General features: G+C 38.5%; 1 protein-coding gene across 1 annotated transcript in view; it reads right to left on the reverse strand.

Annotated features, from left to right (window-relative positions):
* ABCA12 (ATP binding cassette subfamily A member 12) overlaps window positions 1-24,160 on the reverse strand; it is a 177,528-nt gene that overhangs the window by 32,545 nt on the left and 120,823 nt on the right. The window contains exons 40-44 of the mRNA XM_089672635.1: window positions 23,336-23,441; window positions 15,265-15,316; window positions 12,499-12,676; window positions 5,449-5,564; window positions 2,153-2,324 (exon numbers count right to left, since the gene is read on the reverse strand). Coding sequence (XP_089528761.1) covers window positions 2,153-2,324; window positions 5,449-5,564; window positions 12,499-12,676; window positions 15,265-15,316; window positions 23,336-23,441 — 624 coding nt within the window. The remainder of the gene's footprint in view (window positions 1-2,152; window positions 2,325-5,448; window positions 5,565-12,498; window positions 12,677-15,264; window positions 15,317-23,335; window positions 23,442-24,160) is intronic.

Here is a 24,160-nt window from a genome sequence, read left to right on the forward strand (position 1 = left end):
CTTTATTATTCCAATGGGATCATTTGTCAATGTGTCTAGGGAATTCTACCAAAATACAATCTTCTTCGGAAGATTAGATCTTACATGGTTTCCTTTACAGGATAATGGATATGAATTTTTTCTGATATTTCTGATATTTAAAGAAGATATCAGCAAAACATAAAAAAAGTTACTAATAGGACATCTTTGGAAAATAAAAGTTAAAGCAGAATTTAATTTAATCCTTATTCTGCTAGCATAGGAATGTATATCACATTTGCTTGTTTTAAACTTGTTTTTACATTTCTTCATTTACTTCCTGGTTTCCAGGCCCAGGCAAATGTTGTCATACACCCCAGGAGTCTTCAGGAGGGGAGGAGGGCAGGAGATGTTTTCTCAGCTAAGCACACTCTCCTGTATGCATGCCTCAGCTAAGGGCAGATGGATTCCAGGAAGTAAAAGCTAAATTAATAATCTGCTCTTCCTCAAGTTGGCCACTGCCAGAAATGCTAGGGGGTGTTTTTCAAAGTAATTTTTCACAAAACTAAAGCAAGTAATTTTTCACAAAAATAAAGCATGGAGACATGGATGGATGGGGGAGTTTTCTTTGAATATTAACAATGAATTAAATAGCATTTTGTTTGTTTGTGGTACTCAGATGCAGTGAAGTTCCGCTTTGAATGTACTGAGCGATTCCATTTAAACGACATTTCAATTTTAACTACAGGGAGTAAGCTCAGCTGCTGTCTGTTCTCCCTGTGCATAGTGGACATTAAGGCCCCATTCACACCTGCAAATCGCATTGCTTTTTTTTGCACACTTTTGTTGCATTTGTTGCTGGACACCATAGGAAAGCTCATGCACTTAAATGGGCTTCCCTACATGGGACAAATATGCCAAAGTAGCTCCGTTACCTTTTTTGGCACTAAACAAAGAGTATTTTACATTTCATGTTTTGCTGCATTTTTAGTGCAACAAAACACATTTGGTGTGCCATTAAGAAGTAATGCTGCCACAAGCGTTGCTCATTTTGCTATATTTTTTGTTCGTTTCTGAAAACATGGGCAGAAATATATGTTTCTGCCAGCATTTCTGAGACCTCAGCCCTACAGCTGTTGCAGAACTACAAGTCCCATCATGTCTCTGCCTCTGTCATGTTTGTGGCTGTCAGAGTCCTGCAATGCCTCATGGTACTTATAGTTCCACAACAGCTTGTGGGCTGACGTTTGCTGCTATACAAAATCTTTGGGTTCACTTAGAAAAAGGCACAACTGAATTATCCTGTTAGATTACTTCTAGAATTACCAGAATTTTTTTTTTGCTGCAGTCAGTGAAATATTAAAACACCCACTTAGGCTCATACAACATGCAATTATCTCTCCTAAATCATCTTTTGTTTGTAGATCAGCTTAAAGCCTTTTTTTGTTAGCTTAGCTCACCTGGGTTATGGCACACCACTTCTCTTTGCTCTTTGATAGCATGATATTATATTGTGTATTTATAACATATATTATCTTTTCATAATTCCTTGCAAAGCAGAAATCAGAATGAGATGGGAGACAATCAAGCATTGCTGCATTGTATGCTGTTGACACTCTAACATGTTTTCAAGCCCTGGGAGCAGGAGAAGGTGCTTTCATAGCTCATGGGAGGAAAGCAAAAGGAAAGTATAACAAAGCAAACCAGGCTAGCAATACAAAAAAAACTACAAATCTGCAGTGTCAACACAAAGAGAGGATGAACATTTGATGTATTTCAAATATTTATTCTTGTGTTTAACTGGTGAGAGATGGCTATATTGTTCTATATGCATTTTAAGGTTTTTTTTTTAATTCACAATGACAGCTCATGGTCATTGTTGGTATTTTATAAAATCTTGCCAGAAAGGCAAATAATACAGAGACCCCAATGAGATACATACTGTACAAACCAGGGGCGAACTGACTATTTAGCCACTCGGGCACTGCCCAAGGACCCGGGGTCAGTAGGGGGCCCCATGAGATGCCTGTGGTACCTTTCATAGGCTTTTTTGGGTGTGGTATGAGTGTGGGCGAGGACACAGGGGCCCCATGATTTCCTATTGCCCGGGGGCCCATGAGTTGTCAGTTCACCCCTGGTACAAACTGTACGTTGTTAACAGTATACATTATTGAAGAGTTAAAACATTAAATACCTGGTAATTTTTGTCACTTGTAGTTGTCTGCTGGAGAAGCATATACACTACAGAAGAAGAGATGATGGTATTGATGCCAATAAACAGGTTGATGCACACATAGGTAATAAATGCCATGCCAGCATTCTTGAAATTTCCAGCTATCAGATACATCCAGGGAAAAGTTGCATAACTGAAAGACACAATTGCAAAATATAAATGACCATGGTCAAGTATCTTCTTCAGATAATATCAGATCTATTAATTTAGTACATTTACCTTCAGAGTGTGTGTTAGACAAAGTATGTTAGGCTCCATAAATGAATGCATTAAACAAACTTTCATATTGTGTCAAACGGTATGCCAAAGACACCATACTGCACCACTAAACTATTTGCAAGTTCCATAGAAGACTATGTTCATTTTAAGGGTGTGTTAATCATTGTTAAAGTGTTACTAAACCAACATCAATCTGTATATGCAGTAAAGCATGCTTGTTATACTCACTGTGGAACCTAAGGGGTTAATCCCCTGCATTGTGTAAAAAGGCTGTTTGATGCTGACTTATCTGATCCTTCCCTTCTTCTACTGTCCCCAATCCATCTACTGATAGTACAGAGCCCTAGGAGTCACTCTGCACATGCCCAGTTTAGTGCATATTGCTGGAAAGTTTTTTTGTTTTTTTGGGGGGAGAATGCATGTGGTCAGCACAGGGCCAAGTAGGACTGTCTAGACTATGGGGTCAGGAGTCCTGCAGCCTCATAGGACAGTCAGATGAGAATGAAAACTCCTCCTACAAGCTTTAACCAGTGCTCATCTGGACACTGATAGAAGTCACAAGACTGGTATATACTGCTGATGAGAAAAGGTATTTAGCAGTTTATATTTACTAAAATAATAGCATTTCCATGTTCTGTGTACTGTGGGAGACCAGATATAATGAATGCAGGGTCTTGGGTTTAGTAACACTGTAAGAGAAGTTTACAATTCTGTTAAATTAGGGCTGATGAATTAAAACTGGAGAAAGGAAAATGAGAGCTAGGTTCACATCTGTGTGGGTGGTGCCGCTGCGGATCCGCATGAACTACCCGCACAGAGAAATGCGGACCCGCGGGTGCCATTAGTTCTAATGGCATGCTGCCCACACTGGAAAACGCAACCATACTGGGAACTGAGGTTCCCATGCAGGTTTTCTGAAGAAGTGCAGGGACTTCTTCCTTGTGTGTCACGGGCACGGGAGTCGATTCAAATGACTGGGTTCTCATGCCCGTGCAAAACGTGGCCCACACGGCCGCATATATGTGAACCTGGGCTAACTCCCAATCAAGAAATGTTTTTCATTTTAAATAAAAAGAACAAAGACATCTGATTTGCCATCCTGAGGAGCATCTCCAAATTTATTCTTGTTTCTTTCTAAGTGTAGCACCCCCCTAGTTAGGGTGCTAGGTAAATTTAGTTTTTGGCTCCTTTGTAATCATTAGAGCAGTTGTTTTCTTTTTGCTGTTCTGGGTTCCACATGTTGCACGTTTGATTGCCCCCCTGCCTTCCAGAAAGTTCTGGAACATAGGAGTGGAACAAGGCAAATGGGCAGCATGAATATATATGGTGCTGCAGCCAATCCGTGGGGAGGTGTTCCCGGAAGGTGGCTGAAGAGAATATAGATAGTACGGGCTGCAGTCTTCCTGTTCTAGGGATTCTACCTGCTTGGGTGGGGGGTGGCTACCCCTCTTCCTCCAGTCATCCAGCTGTCTTAAGTGACTGTTCACTGAGAACCCCACTTTGGCAAAATGTGGGGCCTACATCTGAGACAGTGCGGGACACCCTGAGGCTTCACCTAAGCATCTGACCTACCTAACCTCACTAGCAGGCATCTGGAAGAAGCTGAATGGGCACAGTTACTCCTTTGGCCTTGTGTATACTGCTCTGTTTCAAGATCCTAGTGACTGAGTACTGTTGGGACTGCTGGGCCTTATAGTTCCTCTCTTGAGAGGTGCATAATAACCAGTTCCCTCTAGTTTTGTGGAAAAACTTTGAGCTAAGTTGTTGCTCTCTTGTGATTTACATTAGTCTCCTCTGATTTCTGCTAGGAGGACTGTCCTTTAAAGCTGGGTCAAGTAGTTCCCCTCTTGAGGAGTACATACCTCTGGCCTCTTCTAATCTTACAGCAGTAGAATAATTTTTCGCAAAGTTTGCAACTTAGAGAAGAGTGTCCTTTGTTTCTGTTAGTAGTTCTGAAATATCCCATACTTTCCTACACCACATTCAAGTTATCTAAAAAAAAAAAGACACCCCCTAGACTGCTGTTTGTGTCAGTATGCCTGAACTGCGAAGGAGAACTTTGGTCATCATCATTATCATCATCTTTATTTGTGCTGGAAGTGTACAGTGACTGTGCCTGACCATCATCAGCCAACATCCCTTTCAGGGGTACTGCTACAAAGCCAACTTAGAGATGAGACAAACATACACATTACAGACTGATGGAAGGGATAAAGAAGGTATATGGTAGTATGCCATATATGCTTCCAGCAGGAGGTGGACAACCTTACTTGCTAGATTTAGGAGCTTATGAGTGCTTGGCCTTCAACAGAGCCCCTGACTGTGACAATGGAATTGGCCATAGCACACTTTTCCTAACTGAGATCTTCGGTATTACCTTGCTGGAGACAACTGACAGATAAGCAATGACAGGCGGGGAGCACAAATGATTACATGGAGTGACAGGGTTAGGAGAACACTGTCAAGAAACTTAAAGGATGAATGGAATGAGGGTTAAGCCAAGGCAACAATTAGACAAGAATTATATACAGAGAATAACAAGGCTAAGAAGCTGGGATACAGAGACACTAGAGTTGAACATCAATTTTCCTGTGGAAACTAATGAGACATGGCAGGCTTAATTAGACAAAGGCTGCAAACACCACACATGTGGGGATATGGTGAAACAGGACGAAAGCACAGCAAAAGTACAGAAAACATATCACAGACCGCAGGAGAACAGGATAGACAGAAGGGATCACAGCTGAAAGATCTTCATGGTAGACTTTATACTGTATGCTTTCTTTATACTTTCTCCATCAGCTCATCCTCCACAACTATTACCTTTTGCATCACTTGACCCTGCCTCTTAGATTGTAAGCTCTAATTAGCAGGGCCCTCTGATTTCTCTTGTACGAAATTGTATTGTAACTATATTGTCTGCCTTCATTTTGTAAAGTGTTGAGAAAACTGTTGGTGCTATATAAATCCTGTATAATAATAATATCCAAATATTAAAAATATATAAAAATCACATCCTGCTGTGGAAAGCAGCTTACCCAAATAAAATAAACAGCAGAGACACTGCTCCAAGGTTGGGGTAGTTGTAGAATGCTGGAAGTTTAAAGGCTGCTATCATTGCTATGGAAAGGCCTACCGGTATGAAGTAGATGGCCTGGTGAAGAGAACACAAAATAACTTGCTTAGTTCATACATATGAACAAATCTGTTCAATGAGAGAATGTGCACAAATGAAGAACATTAAAAAAGCATTGTAAAACGGTACCATTGTCAGATTTCTTCATCCTTTCAGATCCTTTCAACTGGCATGTTAGCTCAGTAAGGCATTTTAGATAATAATTTTAATTAAGGTAGTCAGGTAATTATTTTCCTTGAAAATATAAGCACATTTAAGGGTAATTTATATTCTGATTCTTGTTAACATTTAAGAAACATTCCAGATTAAAGAACTGGCAACTCTGCACCTGAGTCTTGGATATAAAGGATCATATACTATTTCTTAGAATATAGAGGACAGTCTTTTAGACCACGTGTATCAGAAAATGCTCAAGGTAAAAGCAAAAGTCAGAGCAGTTTGAGTCAACAAATATGAACAAATCCTAAACATCTTGTCAAATTTAGGGAAGATCTACCCATTGTGCATGACCTGACTTAGGATGGCCATGCACTATACAATCTTAGATTTACCAAAACTATGTAATATGAGGACAAACCTAAGCAATCTATGTCATTTGTATTAAATAAGACAGGCCTCTACAGTACAGAGTTAACGTAGATATAAGGAAGACAATCAAATTGCATAGTGTATGGTCAGCTTTACAGTCTTTTCCTGTGTTTTCTTTTACATGAATAATAATAATAAAAATATGTGATAAATTATAAAGTTATAAAGATAAATAATAAAGTTGCAATAAGTGATATTGCATGTTAAAAAGGCCATATAGCACTCACCTCCTGGCCTACAAAATAACATATATTAGCCTTTCATATTCTTATAGCGACCCATCTAGCTCTAGCTAGATGATGGAAATCAATGCACCCACCAACTCTTCCTGAAGTCGTTCAACTACTCAATGTCCATTTCCAAATAGAACACGCCTTTGCTAAAGCCAAACTTTCCACCTCCAAATTTTACACTTGGGCACCCTGGATAGATAACCCCAGGAGCTCATCTTTACCATGAATATCCTGATTCCCCCCTCAACCTTATGCCACTCCTGGACAGGGCGAAACATGTTGGGGGCACGGCTTAGATAAATCGAGCTGAAGCTGCTTTTACCTGGTAACCACTCAGGCTGGGCTAGGTGTGTAGCAGTGGGACTATCTCTTTCTCCTGGTCTTTTAATCAGCCTAAACTAAATTGATAGTTTTGTGTTCATTTGTCCTCCCCTGAGCCCAGTGTTATTGTTTGCTTCTGCCTCCTGTCAAAGAGAAGATACAGTAATGCTGGGCTGTTAATGTTTATATCTCCCTGGTCAACCACTGGGAGGTTTATTGCATGCTAGTGGTGAAGGCTGAGGGAATATATAAATGTTTGGAGCAACCTTGTGAGCTCTCTCTTGCCTCCGAGGCTTCACCTGGTGAAGGCATTTAGTTAAAGGTTGACCACCCCTCACGGATAGACCACTCATCACCACTCCTGCAACCAACCCACTCACTAGCATTGTGTCAGCACTCCCCCATCATCACTGTGCTTGCACTCTCCTCACCATCATGCCTGAAACCTCCCCACCAAAGCACCTTTATTCCACTCGCCTCCCTCTTCTCCCATGCTTTCCCCATTGCAGCTGAACTCCATCCTCCCCCTGCACCACATTTGCACACTAACCTTCACTCTCAACAATGCGTGTGACACCCTCCACCTGCTCTCACCACCTTTCCCCTATGTCCCATCTTTGTTTAACACTGCACCAACCCCCACCTCTGAGCTTGTGCCCACTGTACCAACTGATGCCTCAGTACTTGCCACCTCTGTACCAATATGCACCTCTCTGTTCTCTGCCATTGCAGATATGCATCCTTCCATTTTCAACCTGTTTATTACATTGAACTAGCAAAAGTGTGTCCATTTGTTAACTTTTTTTTTTAATTTGTAGGGATATCAGTGCCATGGACAGCTGATAAAATATCACTTCTTACCATTCATTTTAAGCTAGTATTTGCTTAAAATAAATGAAAAGTCTGGGTATGGCATTAATAAATGTTACATGTTTTCAATACTATGAATAATCTTGAGTCATTTGGAAACAACTCCAAGCAAAATATGTTCACACTGAATTGCTTCATTTATTGATCCTCTGTGAATCAATCCCAGTTTTCCTTAATATCCTTTGCAGAACTAAACATTTTTAGTAGACCTAAGCTATCTTGTGTTTGAGATATTATGTATATAGCAGCAACAGATTAAATACAGAATGGAGGATTTATGGCTCGTGGAGCTAAAGAACATTTTTGCATTTCCCCAGAACACAGCCATGTCTCAGGGCAGAGGTAGTCCTGTGTAATAGGCTGTGTTTTATCATTACTGTGCATGGTTTGCACTTACTAAATTCATTTCTCACTGCTAATATTTACTTGTATACTCAAGATATTAGCATCATAATCCGTGTTTTCTTCTGTTTGTTCTAAACAAACACAACCATTTAGTACTTTTCCATCAACCAAATACAGTCACATGGGAAATTGATCAAATCTGTGTCAGGCAATTTTGGCTAACGACAAATGATAATGATAAAAATTGGAACACCTGCCCATTATTTAAAGGACCAGTGTCACAAAAGGTATTATATTATGCTAATTCAATGAAGGTAATGCATGTAATCATTGTATTTAAATTCCATTTTTTCATTTCACAACTATTTATCTCTTTCTCCACATTTGTATGCATATCTAGGTAACAAGCAAAAGTGACAATGACAGGGGCTGGTACAAAGTATAGCACTTTTGGGAGAGCTTAAACGGTTAATCTTTTATCCACATGGGTTAAAGGACCACTATATAGTCACCATCGGTGCATCTATCTATCTATCTATCTATGCAGCAGGATGGTGTACACGACCACTTTAAACATTACTAACAAGCTTTTCTTACAAGGTGCTTATGGTGGAGGCAGAGTTTTGTCTTGTACAGCGCTGAGCAAACTGTTGGCGCTATATAAATACTGTATAATAATAATAATTGTGGGCTGGGGGTTCAGGTTATCATACTAAGCACTCCAGTTCTGTAAGATGCTGTGATTCTCAGGAAGACAAAAGCAGATACATATGTCTCTTAATGATTGTACCCAGTACAGATTTACTTAAACCATCAAGATCCTCAATGAGATGAATAACTTTCTCTCACATTAAATTTTTCTCTGCTATAACATCTCAAAATTGATGACAATGGTGTTTCCTTGAGCATAGTATCACATGCTCAGTTTGAGACATCTATGTGGTATACCTTATATATTTACCATTACACTTATATACATAGAGGCAACAATGCAAGGTAGACTTTGTGCACTATGCGGTTATATTTAGGCACTCCTTTCTCGGGCTTATTAGGTAAAGAGCGCGAGAAACAAAATGCAGTTTTTTCCGCAGCCAATCAGAATCAATGTATTGGTCTGACCTCAGTAACATGAATTATGATTGCTCTTGGTTAATGCACTTTGTCTTTAGTCCTTTACACCTTGCACTTTTTAATAAAGAAGCTAATTCATTTTAAAGCATTACTACAGTTTTGGATAACACCTTCCTATCAAAAAAAAAAAAACATACTGTTTTCATTCTTATTCCAAGGGTCTCCTGGCTGGTCTACTGACTTCAAATGCCCCTTCACTTCTCCTCTGGTGTTAGCAGTGAATGCAGTTTAGTGTAGTAACGCTGCAAGCTCAGGCCAGCATTATGACACATCCCTGGGGGGTGTATCCAATGACACCCTATAGTTACAGAAAGTAGGTAGAATGATGCTGGCTGTCATTAAACCTAGAAACAGAGAGCAGACCATCTGTGTTAAGCTGGCCATAGATGGATTGAATCTCGGCCCGTTGAGCTACCTATGGGCAGGCTGATTGTACCCAAGCATCTTGGATATTCAGCATGTGACTATTGCCAGCAGCTTTAGCCGCTAGCAATAATGATAGTGTTCTCCTGGCAGGGACACCCTCACAAGGAGAATACAATAATTACGTGGGAGGGAATCCCCCATCACCCTGTGGTTGCAGGATAGAAAATCTTAACATCTATGGCCTGCCTTGGGTAGGTATTGCAGCAAAAACTGCTTTTGATTTTGATAATACTGGGCAAATTATTTTTGGAGGTGGAGATCTGCTTTAATACATTTTGATTTCCTCATACAATTCAATACAATGCAAATAAAACAACTATAAGTCGCAAAACTGTTGATGTTGCTGTCTAACTTGGAATGCTTATTCTAGAATGCAAGTTCTTGGCTGTAGCTAAAAAAACCTTTTGCTGAATATTTTATGTCATTTCCAGAAGTAAATATGAATTTTATTGCTACAAGTCCTTTTTTTTTTCAATGAAAGAAACTGCAGCAAGCCTATACTTATTGTATAACTTCATGTTCACTTCTCTATGGCCAAGTGTGAACTGTTCCTGTTACTTTCAATGTTATTTCATTTTTATTTTTGTGTCCAGTCATGCCCAGTCAGCATATTATCTTCGTTTGTTCATAAACTGCAGAGACAAACATTTGACAAATGACAGGGACCTGTCCTTCACTGATCCTCTTAGCAATATACCCCGGCTGTCACAGACACATCCAAGGTCAGCCACAGAGTTTTGGCTGTGACTTGGACTATTAGGGTTAATGAGGTGTAAGAGAAAAGTAATGTAGATACAGTAGCGAGAACTGTGTTGGATGACTGGAGAAGTGTGATTTGTCTCTGAATACAGCTTCACTTTCCTACAAGTGCTTAAGGCAGCTGTCTGTGTTACTCAGATGTTTCCTATAAAATATTCATATCAACTTTCTGAACATTATTCAGTGTGCGCAGGGCAAGGCTGCAGGCTAGCATAACAATTATCAGGTTACTGTTGCTAAAAGCAAAAATCTAAACTCAATTTTAGCTACATGTTTTCCCACATTGCAAGACATTTGGATTAGGTATCAGTTCCCTGCAGTTATAGGGAAACATATATTTAAGACTAGCCCTATGGTAACTGTATGTAAAAAAAAAATAACTGAACTTTAGTTTCTTAAATTGCTTGTGATGGTTCTATATAAATGCTTCCTATGTATCTGCTTGTGCCCATGGCACCGTTTCCAGATGTAAGGATGACTTTTCAGATGGCACAGCTTTTCAGATGGCACAGCTCCAGGGGTTGGCAGTGGATCTAACTAGAGCGTTAATGTTTTCTCTTCTATAGTTAGTACAGATCTCTCTGCATTATGTAAGGCTGGACTACTTAACACCTCTGCTTCCCTCTGCAGACTGTTTTAGTAGGGCAACAAATACAGATTTGAGAATAGGCCACAAAGGCATTGGTTTGAGATTATGTGTTTTTGGTGGCATCTGGTGTCTCACGAAAAAACATGGGTCTGACCTGCAATTGCCTTGACAATACTCACAGTAACCAAAGTGATTAAGCAGAGGAACACTAGTCTATAGAGTAAAGGGCACATATGTTAACCTAATACTATCACTAAAAAAACACTTAAAATACTGAAGCTAAATAGAATGCTAACTATTTATTAAAAATAGTTACCAATTTTGAATACAGTTTGTGTTCTTGGGACTGGCACAATTTAAGGAGACTAAAGATAAAGAGCTGTTTTGGGCAGTGACACTGTCCGTGTAAAAGTTACTACCCCAACCACTAATACAGACCTGTTCAGTGTCCCCTAATCTCTCCTCCCTCTGTCACAGCTGGCACAAAGTACCCTCCAACACCAGCCATCATTGATTATTGTGTACCAGCGGCAAAGGAGGAAGGAGGGAAGGCTTTGAATGGGCCAAGTAGCAATACCTATAAAAGTCAGGCCCTGTTTTGGAGAAAGTCTTTTTTCTTCTTTTGTTCAATTATTTTATAGTGGCTCTTCTCAACTTATCTTTATATATTTTTTGTATATTATGGTATGGTACGTATGATATGTACTCAGTTCTATTAAACCTACAATAAAACAGCTTGTATTAGCTTTTAAGATAAGCATAAACCAGCATTAGAAAAAAATTTCTTGTTAAATTTCATAAACTATAAGTGATTTTTCATTTAGAAATGAATATGCCATTAGCATACTTTGCCAACATGATTATGCATGTTTCTCAACTGGCCAAATTTTAACAGGACAGGAGTATCTAAACCCAAAAAACAAATGTTATATATTGCAGCTTACCAGTTCTTAGATGTGTTGGCTGCATAGCTTTTCAGGCTAAAAAAATGTTAAGCATTTACAGAAAACACCTGTTGAACTTGCCAGAAGTTCAGTCTCATTGCCACCTCTTGTGAGCTTAAAAGAAAGAACACTGATCCGTATGTTTATTGTGTAAGCTATTAGTCCCATAAATCCTCCATGTAATAGAGATGGACAACTATGGCTGCCCATATTACAGTAGAGAAAAATGCCTGAACATAAACCAAAAGAAAGGGGTTGATTTACTAAAACTGAGAGTGCGAAATCTGGTGCAGCTCTGCATAGAAACCAATCAGCTTTCAGGTTTTATTGTCAAAGCTTAACTGAACAAGCTGAAGTTAAAAGCTGATTGGCTACCATGCACAGCTGAACCAGATTTTACACTCTCCAGTTTTAGTAAATCAACCCCAAAATGTGTTATTTATAGGATTACCAGGTGAAAAAGAAGAAAAATGATGCAGCCAATGCACTGAAAGACAGGTAGGTGGAAATATATTTTTGTTTTTGGGTTTAGTTACTGTACACTATAATACCTGTGGTTTTCAAAGGTGGGAACATATTAGTAACTAGTATAATAGAGTTACTAGTCTTGGGCAAAGATTAGTAGGTTCCAAGTCATGGTCAAAATGTATTTCTGTATGTTCCTTATATTGGGAGGTAATGATCTGATACATGCACAGTTGAATACATTTAATTATCTCAGAGCAGAAAATAAACTGAACATTTACCAAGTCATAGAGGAAGTTTGTTATCCAATAAAGGACCTCTCCGACGCCGGCAATGTGCTGTAGTCTCTTTGAACCGTTGTCATACTCTTTCACAACATAGGTAACAAAACTTGCCGTAGTGATGGAGTAGCCAACCAGAATAGAAAGTGCCACCAACGTATTCACCAAGGTAACTTTCCTGCAGATGGAGAAGAATGATTCTCAGAGGAGGAAACATGTCCACACCAGATGGGAGCTGTACATTTCATGGACTCCCTCATCTCTCAGCTATTACTTATGAATAAAAATACACAGAGAACTGCTACACAGTTGTTAAAGAGATAAATAAGGGTGCCTAAAAAAACAGACAGGTAAATACATCTTCTGCATTACTGCAGCACGGCTTTTAAATTATGAGTGTGACCATAATACCCAGAAATGTATTAAGCCTCTAACAGAAAGAAGAATTTCTAGTAGTCTGGAATCCCAGAGGAGCATGAGGCAACATAAAAGACAGCAATATATTTTGTGTGCTAGCTGATGTTTCTGTGTGCAAGCCTTGACACAGGATCCATTTTTGTGCCTGTGATTTTCTGTTAGCTCTGAATTCTATATAACAATCCTGCTGCTGTTCAATAATTGGCTAATAATTGTGCAGCAATGCTCCAGAGAGTTTATCTATACGCTTGTGGCCAACGTTTGCATATTTAAGGCAGTCTGAAAATCTGTCTGGTTATAGAACAAGGCTGGGTAGCTTAACAATTCCCGATCTGTTATTTAGAAATAAGAGAAACTAGAATTGTTTTGGGTCAGTTATTCAGTTGTTTAGTTTGTGCATTTTGAAACCAATGTTTTACATTTGTTCTAACTATGCAAATATACAAAATCTTTATTTTGTAAATAAACATTACAACAACAGGGTATGCCTTTGACACAAGAATCACAGAGCGTTTCAGTTTTTTTTCTTAAAGCCAAAGCAACAACAATGTTTACTTTGTACTTTAAGTCTCTCTCTGTTTCTAATTGAAGCTATGTATGCGCCATCTGAACAAAGCAAGCAAAGAGATGGGGATAAGCCATGCCCCAACTGAACAAAGCAAGCAGAGAGATGGGGATAAGCCACTCCTTTGACTCATACAGATGTGTGTAAATTGAGCTTGAGCTACTGAGCTCTGTAAACAGCACACTTTTTTAACACAGCAGCTCAGAATGGACACAAGTAAATATCTGAGAGTAAAAGTACGGCTCCACTTTATAGTTTAAAGATGAAAAAACAAAATATTCATATTACCAGAAAAATATAATTTTTTTCGTTTTGTTTCTTTGACATAAGGAAAAAAATATATTTAAAGACACAGTAAAGCATTTAAATTAGGTGTTTTCTGTCTCTTGAAGTATCTATTGAAAAGGGAAATTAAAGTAAAACTACACTTTTTTTTAATGCTTGCACCCCTTTTAAAAAAATTGTGTCTGTGTTCATTTATTGCCTATGCTCTAACACTGTCCACGACTTCCTAATCAGTCCAGCACTGGTCATCCTCTACAAGGCAGAAGAGCATGTAAAGAAGAAAGGGGAAAGGTGCCTCTAAGTGTAGACGTTAAACACATTTATTGTAAACATTGAAGAGCAACTTACAAGAGGGTAGATTAAAACTCAATGCTCATCAATTATCCATCATGGGAAAGTCCGCCACGGTGAGTAGCAGAATGTGCAGCTGTAGATGGTAATCGACCTTCTGTCAGCAAGCAGGCGAGCCGGAAAGATGGAAGTGGCCTGGTACTGAGGTATGGACTGCATGTGGAGCGCAATGTATGCGTGATGACCTCACTGGGCATCGTAGCAACGCGTTTCCTGAGCATGCGCTGTGAGATTGTCATTCCAGGTGCACTACTTTGTTTAGTGATTGATGAGCTAACAGACATACAGGAAAAAAAAACCCTGATATGTACTAGCCTCCCCCAACTGACTCTATAATATCCACATATTGTCTAAAAAAAAGCCTATATGGAATAATAAAGTTACAAAGTAGCAAAGATTGGCTTCAATGGACTTCAAATCCAAGGAAACTGCTTATAGCTCCAGCATATGATGAACTGAGTGCAGCCTGTTTTACTCTACCCTCTTGTAAGCTGCTCTTCACTGTGTGCAATAAATGTGTTTTAAAGTCTACACTTAGAAGTGCCTTTCCTTATCCTTTTTTACATGCACCATTCTGGAACAAGCTTCAATCCAGTGATAGGCAGCCACAAGTGTAAAGGACTTTCCCCATCCTGCTGTATACAGATACTTCATCAGCTGTGTTATCTATTATGTCTACTGTATATACCTACCAACTGTGTCTTTACGGTTCTTGCATAATTTCAATTTTTATGGTTAAATAATATTGATTCATTTATTTTACATATGATGGGTTTTGCATTTAATCCATGGTTATAGTGCCACTTTTGGATTGTTATTAGGTTACACCTACTCCCCTTGTGTGTAAGGCATTAGAGCATGCTGTCATTTTGCGCATTTCCCATGAATGCAGCCTGATGTTTGCATGTCCACCCTAGGGGCACGTCATCATGTAGGCAGGACTTACAGTACTCCAAGACTAAGCTCCTCTAGCACATCATTGCATGAGTGCCAGTCAGTCTTGGAGGAATGCCTGTTCAGGAAAGGTATTTACTGGATGCTGTATTTTCTCTGATCTTCCCATTTTTACAAAAGCTACTGTACATGTTTTGCCCATGCTTTATATGCATTGCTAATTCAAAATAAATAAATTAAAAGTGATTTCTTACATAGCAGATTGAGCCACAGTTCCAGGAAGGGGCTGATTGTAGACAGAAATACCTAAAAAATAAGTAATATTATTTGAGTTTATCATCAAGTCTACTATATGTCTGCTATACTTTTGACATTAAAAGTATGCTATGTACAAAGGTATCCAAATAAACCCATTCAGTGAAGTCCTTCTCTCTGTACTGTTTTAAAAGTTTTTTTTTTTCTATGGGATGTCAGAGAGAAGGATGCTGATTGGCTAAATACTGTATATCCCCCAATGAATCAACACATTGAAATGTGGCAGGTACAACAACATACTAAAGCACTTATTATAACAGTGCTGCTGAGCACAAGTGAAATAATGGTGTTTGCTCGATTTGTTCACAATAGGTACCTCTGCACAGACCAAGAGAAAGTAAACATTCAAAATACAAATAAACTGTTTAAAAAAAACAAGGGCACTGTTTTGTAACCTTGTATAAAAAGATAAAAGTTTACTCACAACCTGTGAAAATTAAATCTAAGAAATTTTGACAGGAGTTATTCAGAAAGCAGGTATTACATCAGTGGAAAGCATGGGACCGTTGGAACATAGTCTATGCGGAGTTTATGCTGCTGCTGGTACATGTGACATGATTTCTTTTTTAAAATAAAAATCATAAAAAGGGTGGTTTTAATCAAGGGATCAAAAAGGGCATACATTTTAGTTTCGCCAAAACAATAAATGCCAGCTACTAGAGCTGTACTCAACGAAAAAATGTGTTTTGTTTCATTTCCGATTCATTTGTTAAATTAACCATTCCGTTTCATCATATTCATTATGTTAGAATGATTCATTTTCATAATTTTTTTGCGTATTCAGATTTTTTTGGTATATTTCTTATACCAACCAAGAGAAATAGAGTGAGTTAATTGGACAATATCCAAAAAACGAATGAAACAAAATTAATTTCAGATTAATTTGTTATGTTCATTCATAACAAAAAGAAATGGAATGAGCTGATTGGACAGTATTCAAAAGAAAGATTAAAACAAAATGAATTTCGGATTCATTCATTATTTTACAATACGGAGATTCTGATGGATCCATCTCCATCCAATCCAAGTAGGAATCATCATCTTATTTCACATTTATACCATACTGTATTTATTAAAATATGTTTCCAGTTCATATGTAATGTATTTCTTATAATGAAAAATATTTACACAAAATAAAAACAAAACGGATCCGAAAGGATAAACTGAACAAAATTTATTTCAGATGCATTCATTATGTTGTTACGTTATTTCGAATGCTTCAAACATTAAAGTGTTATTAACCACTTCAATACCGGGCACTTTTACCCCCTTTCTGCCCAGGCCAATTTTCAGGTTTCAGCGCTCTCACACTTTGAATGGCAATTGCATGGTCATGCAACACTATGCCCCTTAAATGGAAAAAAATGGAACGGATGAAAAACGGATGTAAATGGACAAACTGTCCATTTTTGCATATACGTTTTTGGATTGGTAGTGAATGTAAAAACTGATAAACTAATGAAAAACCAACGTATTATCTCCTAGATTGTAAGCTCCAAGGAGCAGGGTCCTCCTATCCCTCTGGTATTGAATTGTATTGTTGCTGTATTGTCTCCCTTTATATTGGAAAGCACTGAGCAAACTATTGGCGCTATATAAATCCTGTATAATAATAATGTAAACTGATGAAAAAATTATGTAAACTTCATCCGTTGTTTCTCTGAAAAAACGTGACTAAACTGATGAAACAAATGGTCCACATGTGTGAAAGGGGCCTTAGGTGTCTTATTATAAAACATTCATCATATGAATATCACAAAGATTTATACAGGCTGCGCAAATTGTCCCTGTATTTTCTGTAGCACTATGACTTCCTATGATCATTGGCTCCATCTATTGTCCACAATGCAGTGTATTTTTCTAAAATACCTCATTCAAAAAATATATTGCATTTTTGGCCACTAGATGGAGCTGATGATCATAGGAAATCATAGTATCACAGAAAATAAAGGGAAAATTGTGCAGCTTAGATGAATGCTTGTGCCACTCATCCTATGAATGTTTTAAAATAGGTTCTTAGATACATAGAGGAGAATAGGTAGCAACATATTGAATATATTTGTTTTCAAGATAAAACCCTAAAGACTGAAAAGATAAACTCATAAAGAAAATAGTTGTCAATTGCCCCAAAACCTTTCTGTGTTGCATTTTTTATTTGTTTCTCAGTCTGGAGAGTAAATCATATATGTTCTGGCACACTCCCTGAACCAGACTGCTAAAACGGAAATGTGGCACAGTGAAAATCCCTTTTATTGGACTTTTTATTAATATTTTTTTTTATAGGAAGCCTAAGTCCAACCTCGAAAATAGGATTTGATTCCCTTTCAAATCACTAAAGCTGCAGCTGACTTTTATCTGGCCATTTTAATCCCCCTTTTTTAAAGTGTCAAAAGCTCTTCTACTAGGAGGGATTTTTGATGAATTGTACTTCAGAGAAGTTTATCTCCATTCATTCTAGCACAGTCTCTGTCGTTTTATTCCCAATGGGAAGCTAAAGGAACAGAAGCCACAGCAGTTACAACAATGAATTGTACTGTTTGAGTAGCAATCAGAGAAAGGCAGGGAGACTAGCTCAAAGCTGAGGCTATAAAGGCTGAACTGTTGAAAAAAAAAATATGTACAATAGAGGAAAAGAAAAATGTTTGTACTGCCCATAGCAGCCAACCAGATGCATCCTTTTGCTACCTTTCATTGGAAAACAGCTAGAATATGGTGGTTTGCTATAGATATTGCAGGCGGTTTCAGTTATTTTTAGATAAGGTTCATCACTAAGTTGATTACTTCTAAAACACAATACACAGGGTAGAAGGAAACCATCATGTTAGAACATAATCATACTTTTTTGAAAGTTGAAGTTCACATAAATGCATTGATTTTCTATTACTCATTGCCCTAGGGAATGATGTTCTCCGATTCTTTGCTGACTCATGTTGCCATGGCAGCACATTATCAAATTCAAAGTCAGCTGTGTTAGAGTCACACTATGAGCACCACTTTCGATGGGATGCAGTGAACGGTCTGGTGGTTGTCTACTCATTAGCCGAGTGGCAATAAGCACCTGACTACCGTGCTGCAGACAGTTCCAACATGGGAGTGATGTGGTAGTCATGTGACCAACATCATCGCCTTTGGGTGTTATCACAAAGGGAAAGAAGCTGAGCTTGCAGTACAAGTTTGAATGGTTCACAATCATAGATAGCCCATTTTTAATACAAGTCTATTCCCTATTGTGCCTTGGACAGGGTGTGCTACTTATCTTTTGTCAGGTGATAAAGAACCAAATGAATAGTTCTGGTTGCTGATGAATACATTCACTGAATGGAAAGCCATATGATTTTTGTAAGCCCTAGGCACTAAAAAAACCTAGTGAGAAATTTGGCTCAGGTCAAATTTCTCCTCATACATTTAGAGAGTCAGTTTTTCAAAAATTGTTTTGTAGCCTTGTGGAACCACGGATGGATTACAATAACTAGCAGCCTCTCCTAACTCTCCGAAATGTTCTGTCCCATTGATGCCTGTCTACAATAGCTATTATAGGGAAGGTCTAATGCTGGCTCCACCTATAAAATTTCATTTGAACGAGAAACTATAAAAATCACCCATCTGACCATTCCTTGGTGCCTTCATGGACTCAAGTAACTTTGAACTTTTCGTTCAAGTACCAAGTCAATGTCTCAATTTTCTTAGAACAAACTTTTACTTCAGGAATAACTTTGACAAGTATATGCACATTAGACTAGTTAAGATTTTTCTCAGCCAGGAGCGAGGTTAGGGAAATCTGTTCATTTCCTTTAGATTTGACAAACATTTTCCATCCTTGTTCTTGTTCTAATTTTTTTGCCCTTTCAGAAACTCTTAGATAATCAAACATTCTAAAAACTACAGTTTTTTAATGAAATTCTAAATGTGTAAAGCCAGCTTTATGCTCTCCAGTAGACATTAAACAATATGACAAAAACCCTTACGGGGAAAATGTATTGCTGAATTCTCAGAAGGTATAAGATGCTAAAGAATAATTGGGCCTACTACCATTAACCCAAAATGGTAAATATAATTTTTTTCATGGACTGATCTTTAAATGTAAAAAATCATTGAATTTTCAAATGGTATTTGTTTCTTACATCATTGTGCCTGGACTGCTACTATTCGCTGTACCCAATAAGAAAAGTTGCCAGAGAGAAAAAAATGTAAACACATTTATCTATTGTTAGCAGCAGCTATTTACAGAATACTTGCATTTTCCATAAAAGTGTTTTTGGGCCTTAAGAGGTACACATGATATGACCAACAATTATTAGCATTTTATATCACAGACATATTCTGTAGTGCAGTACAAGTAATATACAGAAGCATGCATATAATAGTCCCTGAAAAAGCATGCATACTGTTACCAGAGTTTGGGGTCAACCATGTACATTAAGTACAAAAATGTTGATGCTCATTCCTTCTAATAATATATGTTGGCAGCAACATGTTTGTTTTTGACACATTTTGGCAATGGTTGTTGGCATAATATTTCTTTTACTAATAAAGTTATACTAGTGCTAAAATTGTAAGTTGTCATGGAAATATTTCACTAGGGCTTTGCTTGAGAAATAAAGATAAGAGCAAGAAATGTTTATTATGACAGCAATATTTTCAGCATTACTGTAATGGTTAAGGCACGGGTGTCAAAGTAGCAGCCCTCTAGCTGTTGCCAAACTACAAGTCCCATGAGGCACTGCAAGACTGACAGTTACCAGCATGACTTCCAAAGGCAAAGGAATGATGGGACTTGTAGTTTCGCAATAGCTGGAGGGCCGCAAGTTTGACACCCCTGGCTTAAGGTAATTTAAAGTAGAACTAATTTTTTTTTTTGGATAGAGAAAGGGATGGTTAAAACTCCTTTAATTTTTTCTGTAATTTTTTTTCCATTGAGAGACTTCCATTCACTCCCTGTCCCATAGCCAAAGTAAGAAATGAAACGAAATCCCTCGAGTGAAGGAATCCTTTGTTGTCACCAGAGACACCAGAAATAGTGTCCCTATAGGAAGATTCTCCTCTATTTCTGTTCTTGTGACAAGCCAAAATTAGGGATTTTTTTTTATTTTCACTCTCAGTGATAATGATAAAAAAGGACAAATAGAGGGGGAATAGAGGGGGAATTTCCCCAACGCGGACAGCAATACAAAACCGGACAGAAGTTCTAATCCCTCTCCACTCTATCCAAAAGTAAACTAGTTATTCTTTAATTTACAGTATTTTATAAACAAATACCACACAGAGTATATGCACGGGGGTCAAAACTTAGTGTGTTCTTTCTTTCCATAAAAAAATAACAGTGCCAAGTTTACAAAGGAACTTAAAACCATGCCTGGAATAAGCATATTCCGATCACAGGGAGATATACAAATTCCATGTAACTATTTGGCCTAGAAGATGGACCCAGCTATTCTGCAGCAAGACCACTGTGCTAAACCCTAGCCAACATGCTATCCAACACCGACTGTGTATTTTTTTTCTTTCAAATGACCCCCACTGCAAGAATCCAGAAAAGCATTTGTATTACGTAGGAGATAACAAGTGTTATTTTTAGCAGAGCCGTGGCACAAGCGCTGGAGTAGTTAGGAAACTGACTCAAGGGAATCTCCCTGGCGATCTGGAGGAGAAGCTAAAAGCTATAATCATGATGGATAGTGGTATAATTAAGCTGTAATGTCAGTGGGATTGAATGCAGGACCTGCATAATGGCCTCTCACTGCAAGATAAATGCAGGCCTAAATCTAACGTGTTTATGGAAAATAAGCGGTGTCTAGAGATCATCAAAATGCTTTATTTTCTCAGTGAAAGAATCACAAGTCCTCCAAGAATCAATTCCAGCGGCACTATTGTTTGCACTGTTGCTAAGTGACTAAACTTTTATCAAATATTTATAATCTGCTGCCCATCGCTCAGTGGGAGGTTACTGCACATAATTAAAGGTCTAGAATTTAGACAGAAAACAGAAGTCATTTTTTGTACTGTAGAAGATATTTTGTGCACAGCGGTAGAATACATATTTAGATCCTAAATAAAAGGGGGATACGATGCAATTCTTTTAAGGTGGCTTGGGGGGCTAGGGGCTATTTACCTTACATGTGAAGTGGATTGGAGCTGTGTGAACAGCGGGCTGCTTATTCATATTCAACGGATGGAAGTACCTTGACACATTCATGTAACTTCAAGCGCTACCATAAGCATCAATTTTACATGAACTGTTAGATACTGATGTGCTAGAAGTCTTGTCTTACGTTGCATATTGATACGTACAGTACAGACTGTCATATTGGGATAAGGTCAGTGGGTTTTCAGAAAAAATGCCTGGTCTGTACTGAGATCTAAGTTCATAGTGTGATCTAAAACTAACAGAATACTTTATTGCATAAGCAAAAATCTGCAGAAGGTGAAAGCATGTCATGAAAAAGGGAATATTTTACCAGTTAACAAAATATTACTGATACAAGACAATGAATTCCCTCTCACATAGCAGGACAGGGTTTTGAAAATTGGCTATATATATATATATATATATATATATATATAGTATTGGGACACCCCTCCAAATCATTGGATTCAGGAGTTCCAATCACCTCCATGGCTGCAGGTATATAAAATCAAGCACCTGGCATGCAGACTGCTTCTACAAATATTTGTGAAAGAATGGGTCGCTCTCAGGAGCTCAGTGAATTCAAGCGTGGTACCGTGATAGGATGCCATTTGTGCAGTAAGTACTACCATGAAATTTTCTTGCTACTACCCATCTCTTCAGGGAAGCCTACCCCACCCCCTGCTAACTTGCCGACCTCCTCCACTCTTCCTACCACTCCATCCCCCACAGCTATCTCCTCCTGTACCACTATCCCCTCCCTCCTAGATTGTAAGCTCGAATGAGCAGGGCCCTCAATCCCCTCATGTTTTGCATTGTATTGGTATTGTTCTGTCACATGTTCTGTCCCCCTTTGTAATGTACAGTGCTGAGCGAACTATTGGCTCTTTATAAATACTGTATAATAATAATAATAATAATACTAAATATTCCACAGTCAACTGTTAGTGGTATTATAATAAAGTGGAAAAAACAGATTAGCACAACAACAGTGCATATAGAGCTTCATGGAATGGGTTTCCATGGCCAATCAGCTGCATCCAAGCCTTACATCACCAAGTGCAATGCAAAGCGTCAGATGCAGTGGTGTAAACCATGCTGCCAGTGGACTCTAGAGCAGTGGAGATATGTTTTTTGGAGTGACCAATCACTCTTCTCTGTCTGGCAATCCGATGGATTGGTTTGGCGGTTGCCAGGAGAACAGTACTTGCGTGACTGCATTGTGCCAAGTGCCCTTACCCAGTCTATGCAAAAACTATGGGAATTTTGGATGCGGTCCCACTTTTAATTTCTTATTCACCCCATAGCACACACCTTATGTGCCTCTATGACTCCCCTGTAGCCACTTACTAGAAAACTGTAAACCCACATTGAAAAAACTAGGGGTGCTGCTCGAGATTTCTATGTATCCCAGACCGGTGTCTTGCACTGAGGGTGCGGAATGGGGAGTGCCTGTCCTGGCTCAATGTTTGCAGTATACAGCAAGGAAACAACCCCTATTGTGTCCATAACTAAGCCCCATGGGCATGGCAAAATGATTCAGAGGGGTGTGGCTGCTTTTACTATAATGACTGTCAGGTCCTGTCAGGTTGTTTCCTTCCTTTATAATAGAAAACTGTAGACATGTTTATCAGCCTATGTACTTTACTCTCCTGTAGGCTATGATTTACACCCTCTGCATTCTTCATACACCTAGCACAGCTCAGGATTAGTAGAGAGATAATTATCTGTAATAATTTATACATACAATAAATGCCTCATAGATGGACCATCATGGGTTCGTATTGCACAATGTGCACATGTATAATTAACTTCCACTGTAATTATTTTCAGTTGCACTGTTTCAGACTTCTTACACTGCAATTTTTTTATTTTTTCTTTCTTACTGTATTTTGCAGCCTCATCACTTGGTAGATTTGCTCTCAAGAGGAAGTTGCTGAAGCTGTTTAGGAATGCTGGGAGACTGTGAGGACCCTCGTTATTATACCAAACCTGGATATAAGAACATCAGTTTTAGGTTAATGTTCATATTGGCATTGATAACAAGCAGAAACAAGCTTTTGCACCAACAAGTTCGCAACAATAGATGTCTTTAAAGCATTGGTATTATCTTAATAAAATAAAAAGGAAATAGGAAGGAAACATAATATTGTTAGCAGACATGTAGCACCCAGCAACGTGTTATGCTAAAATGCAGACAAAACTATTTTAAGTTTTGGACAACTTTGGTAAGTATTAGAACTTCTGTCAGGTTTTACTGCAGTCTGAGGCTCTGGTGGAGAGTTTCATCTCATTCTTGTCTGGTAAAAGGATTGTCACAGAACAGGAAGTGAGGGGAAATTTCTAAAACAGCAACATAGACAGAAGTAAAAACCTAGACTAACTTTAATTGGGCCAGTAGGTAAAAAGGGCTTAGCATGATGATATTGTCCATGCCCTCATGGCTGTACCATGTATTCATATTGTTGGTGCCTTTAAAAGCGCTAATTCACTCCCTGGTTATCTCTCACCTTGACTACTGCAACTCCCTCCTCATTGGCTTAAATGTACACAGGCTATTCCCTCTTTCATTCCATCATGAAGGCTGCTGCCAGACTCATCCACCTTACCAACTGTTCAGTGTCTGCTACCCCCCTCTGCCAGTACTTCTACTGACTTTCGCTCACCCAGCCAATAAAATCCAAAATACTAACAAGTTACAATGTCGTCCA

The sequence above is a fragment of the Staurois parvus genome, unplaced genomic scaffold (assembly GCF_062004578.1).
Source record: "Staurois parvus isolate SC_StPar_1 unplaced genomic scaffold, SC_StPar_1.0 ptg000011l, whole genome shotgun sequence".
Taxonomy (NCBI): domain Eukaryota; kingdom Metazoa; phylum Chordata; class Amphibia; order Anura; family Ranidae; genus Staurois; species Staurois parvus.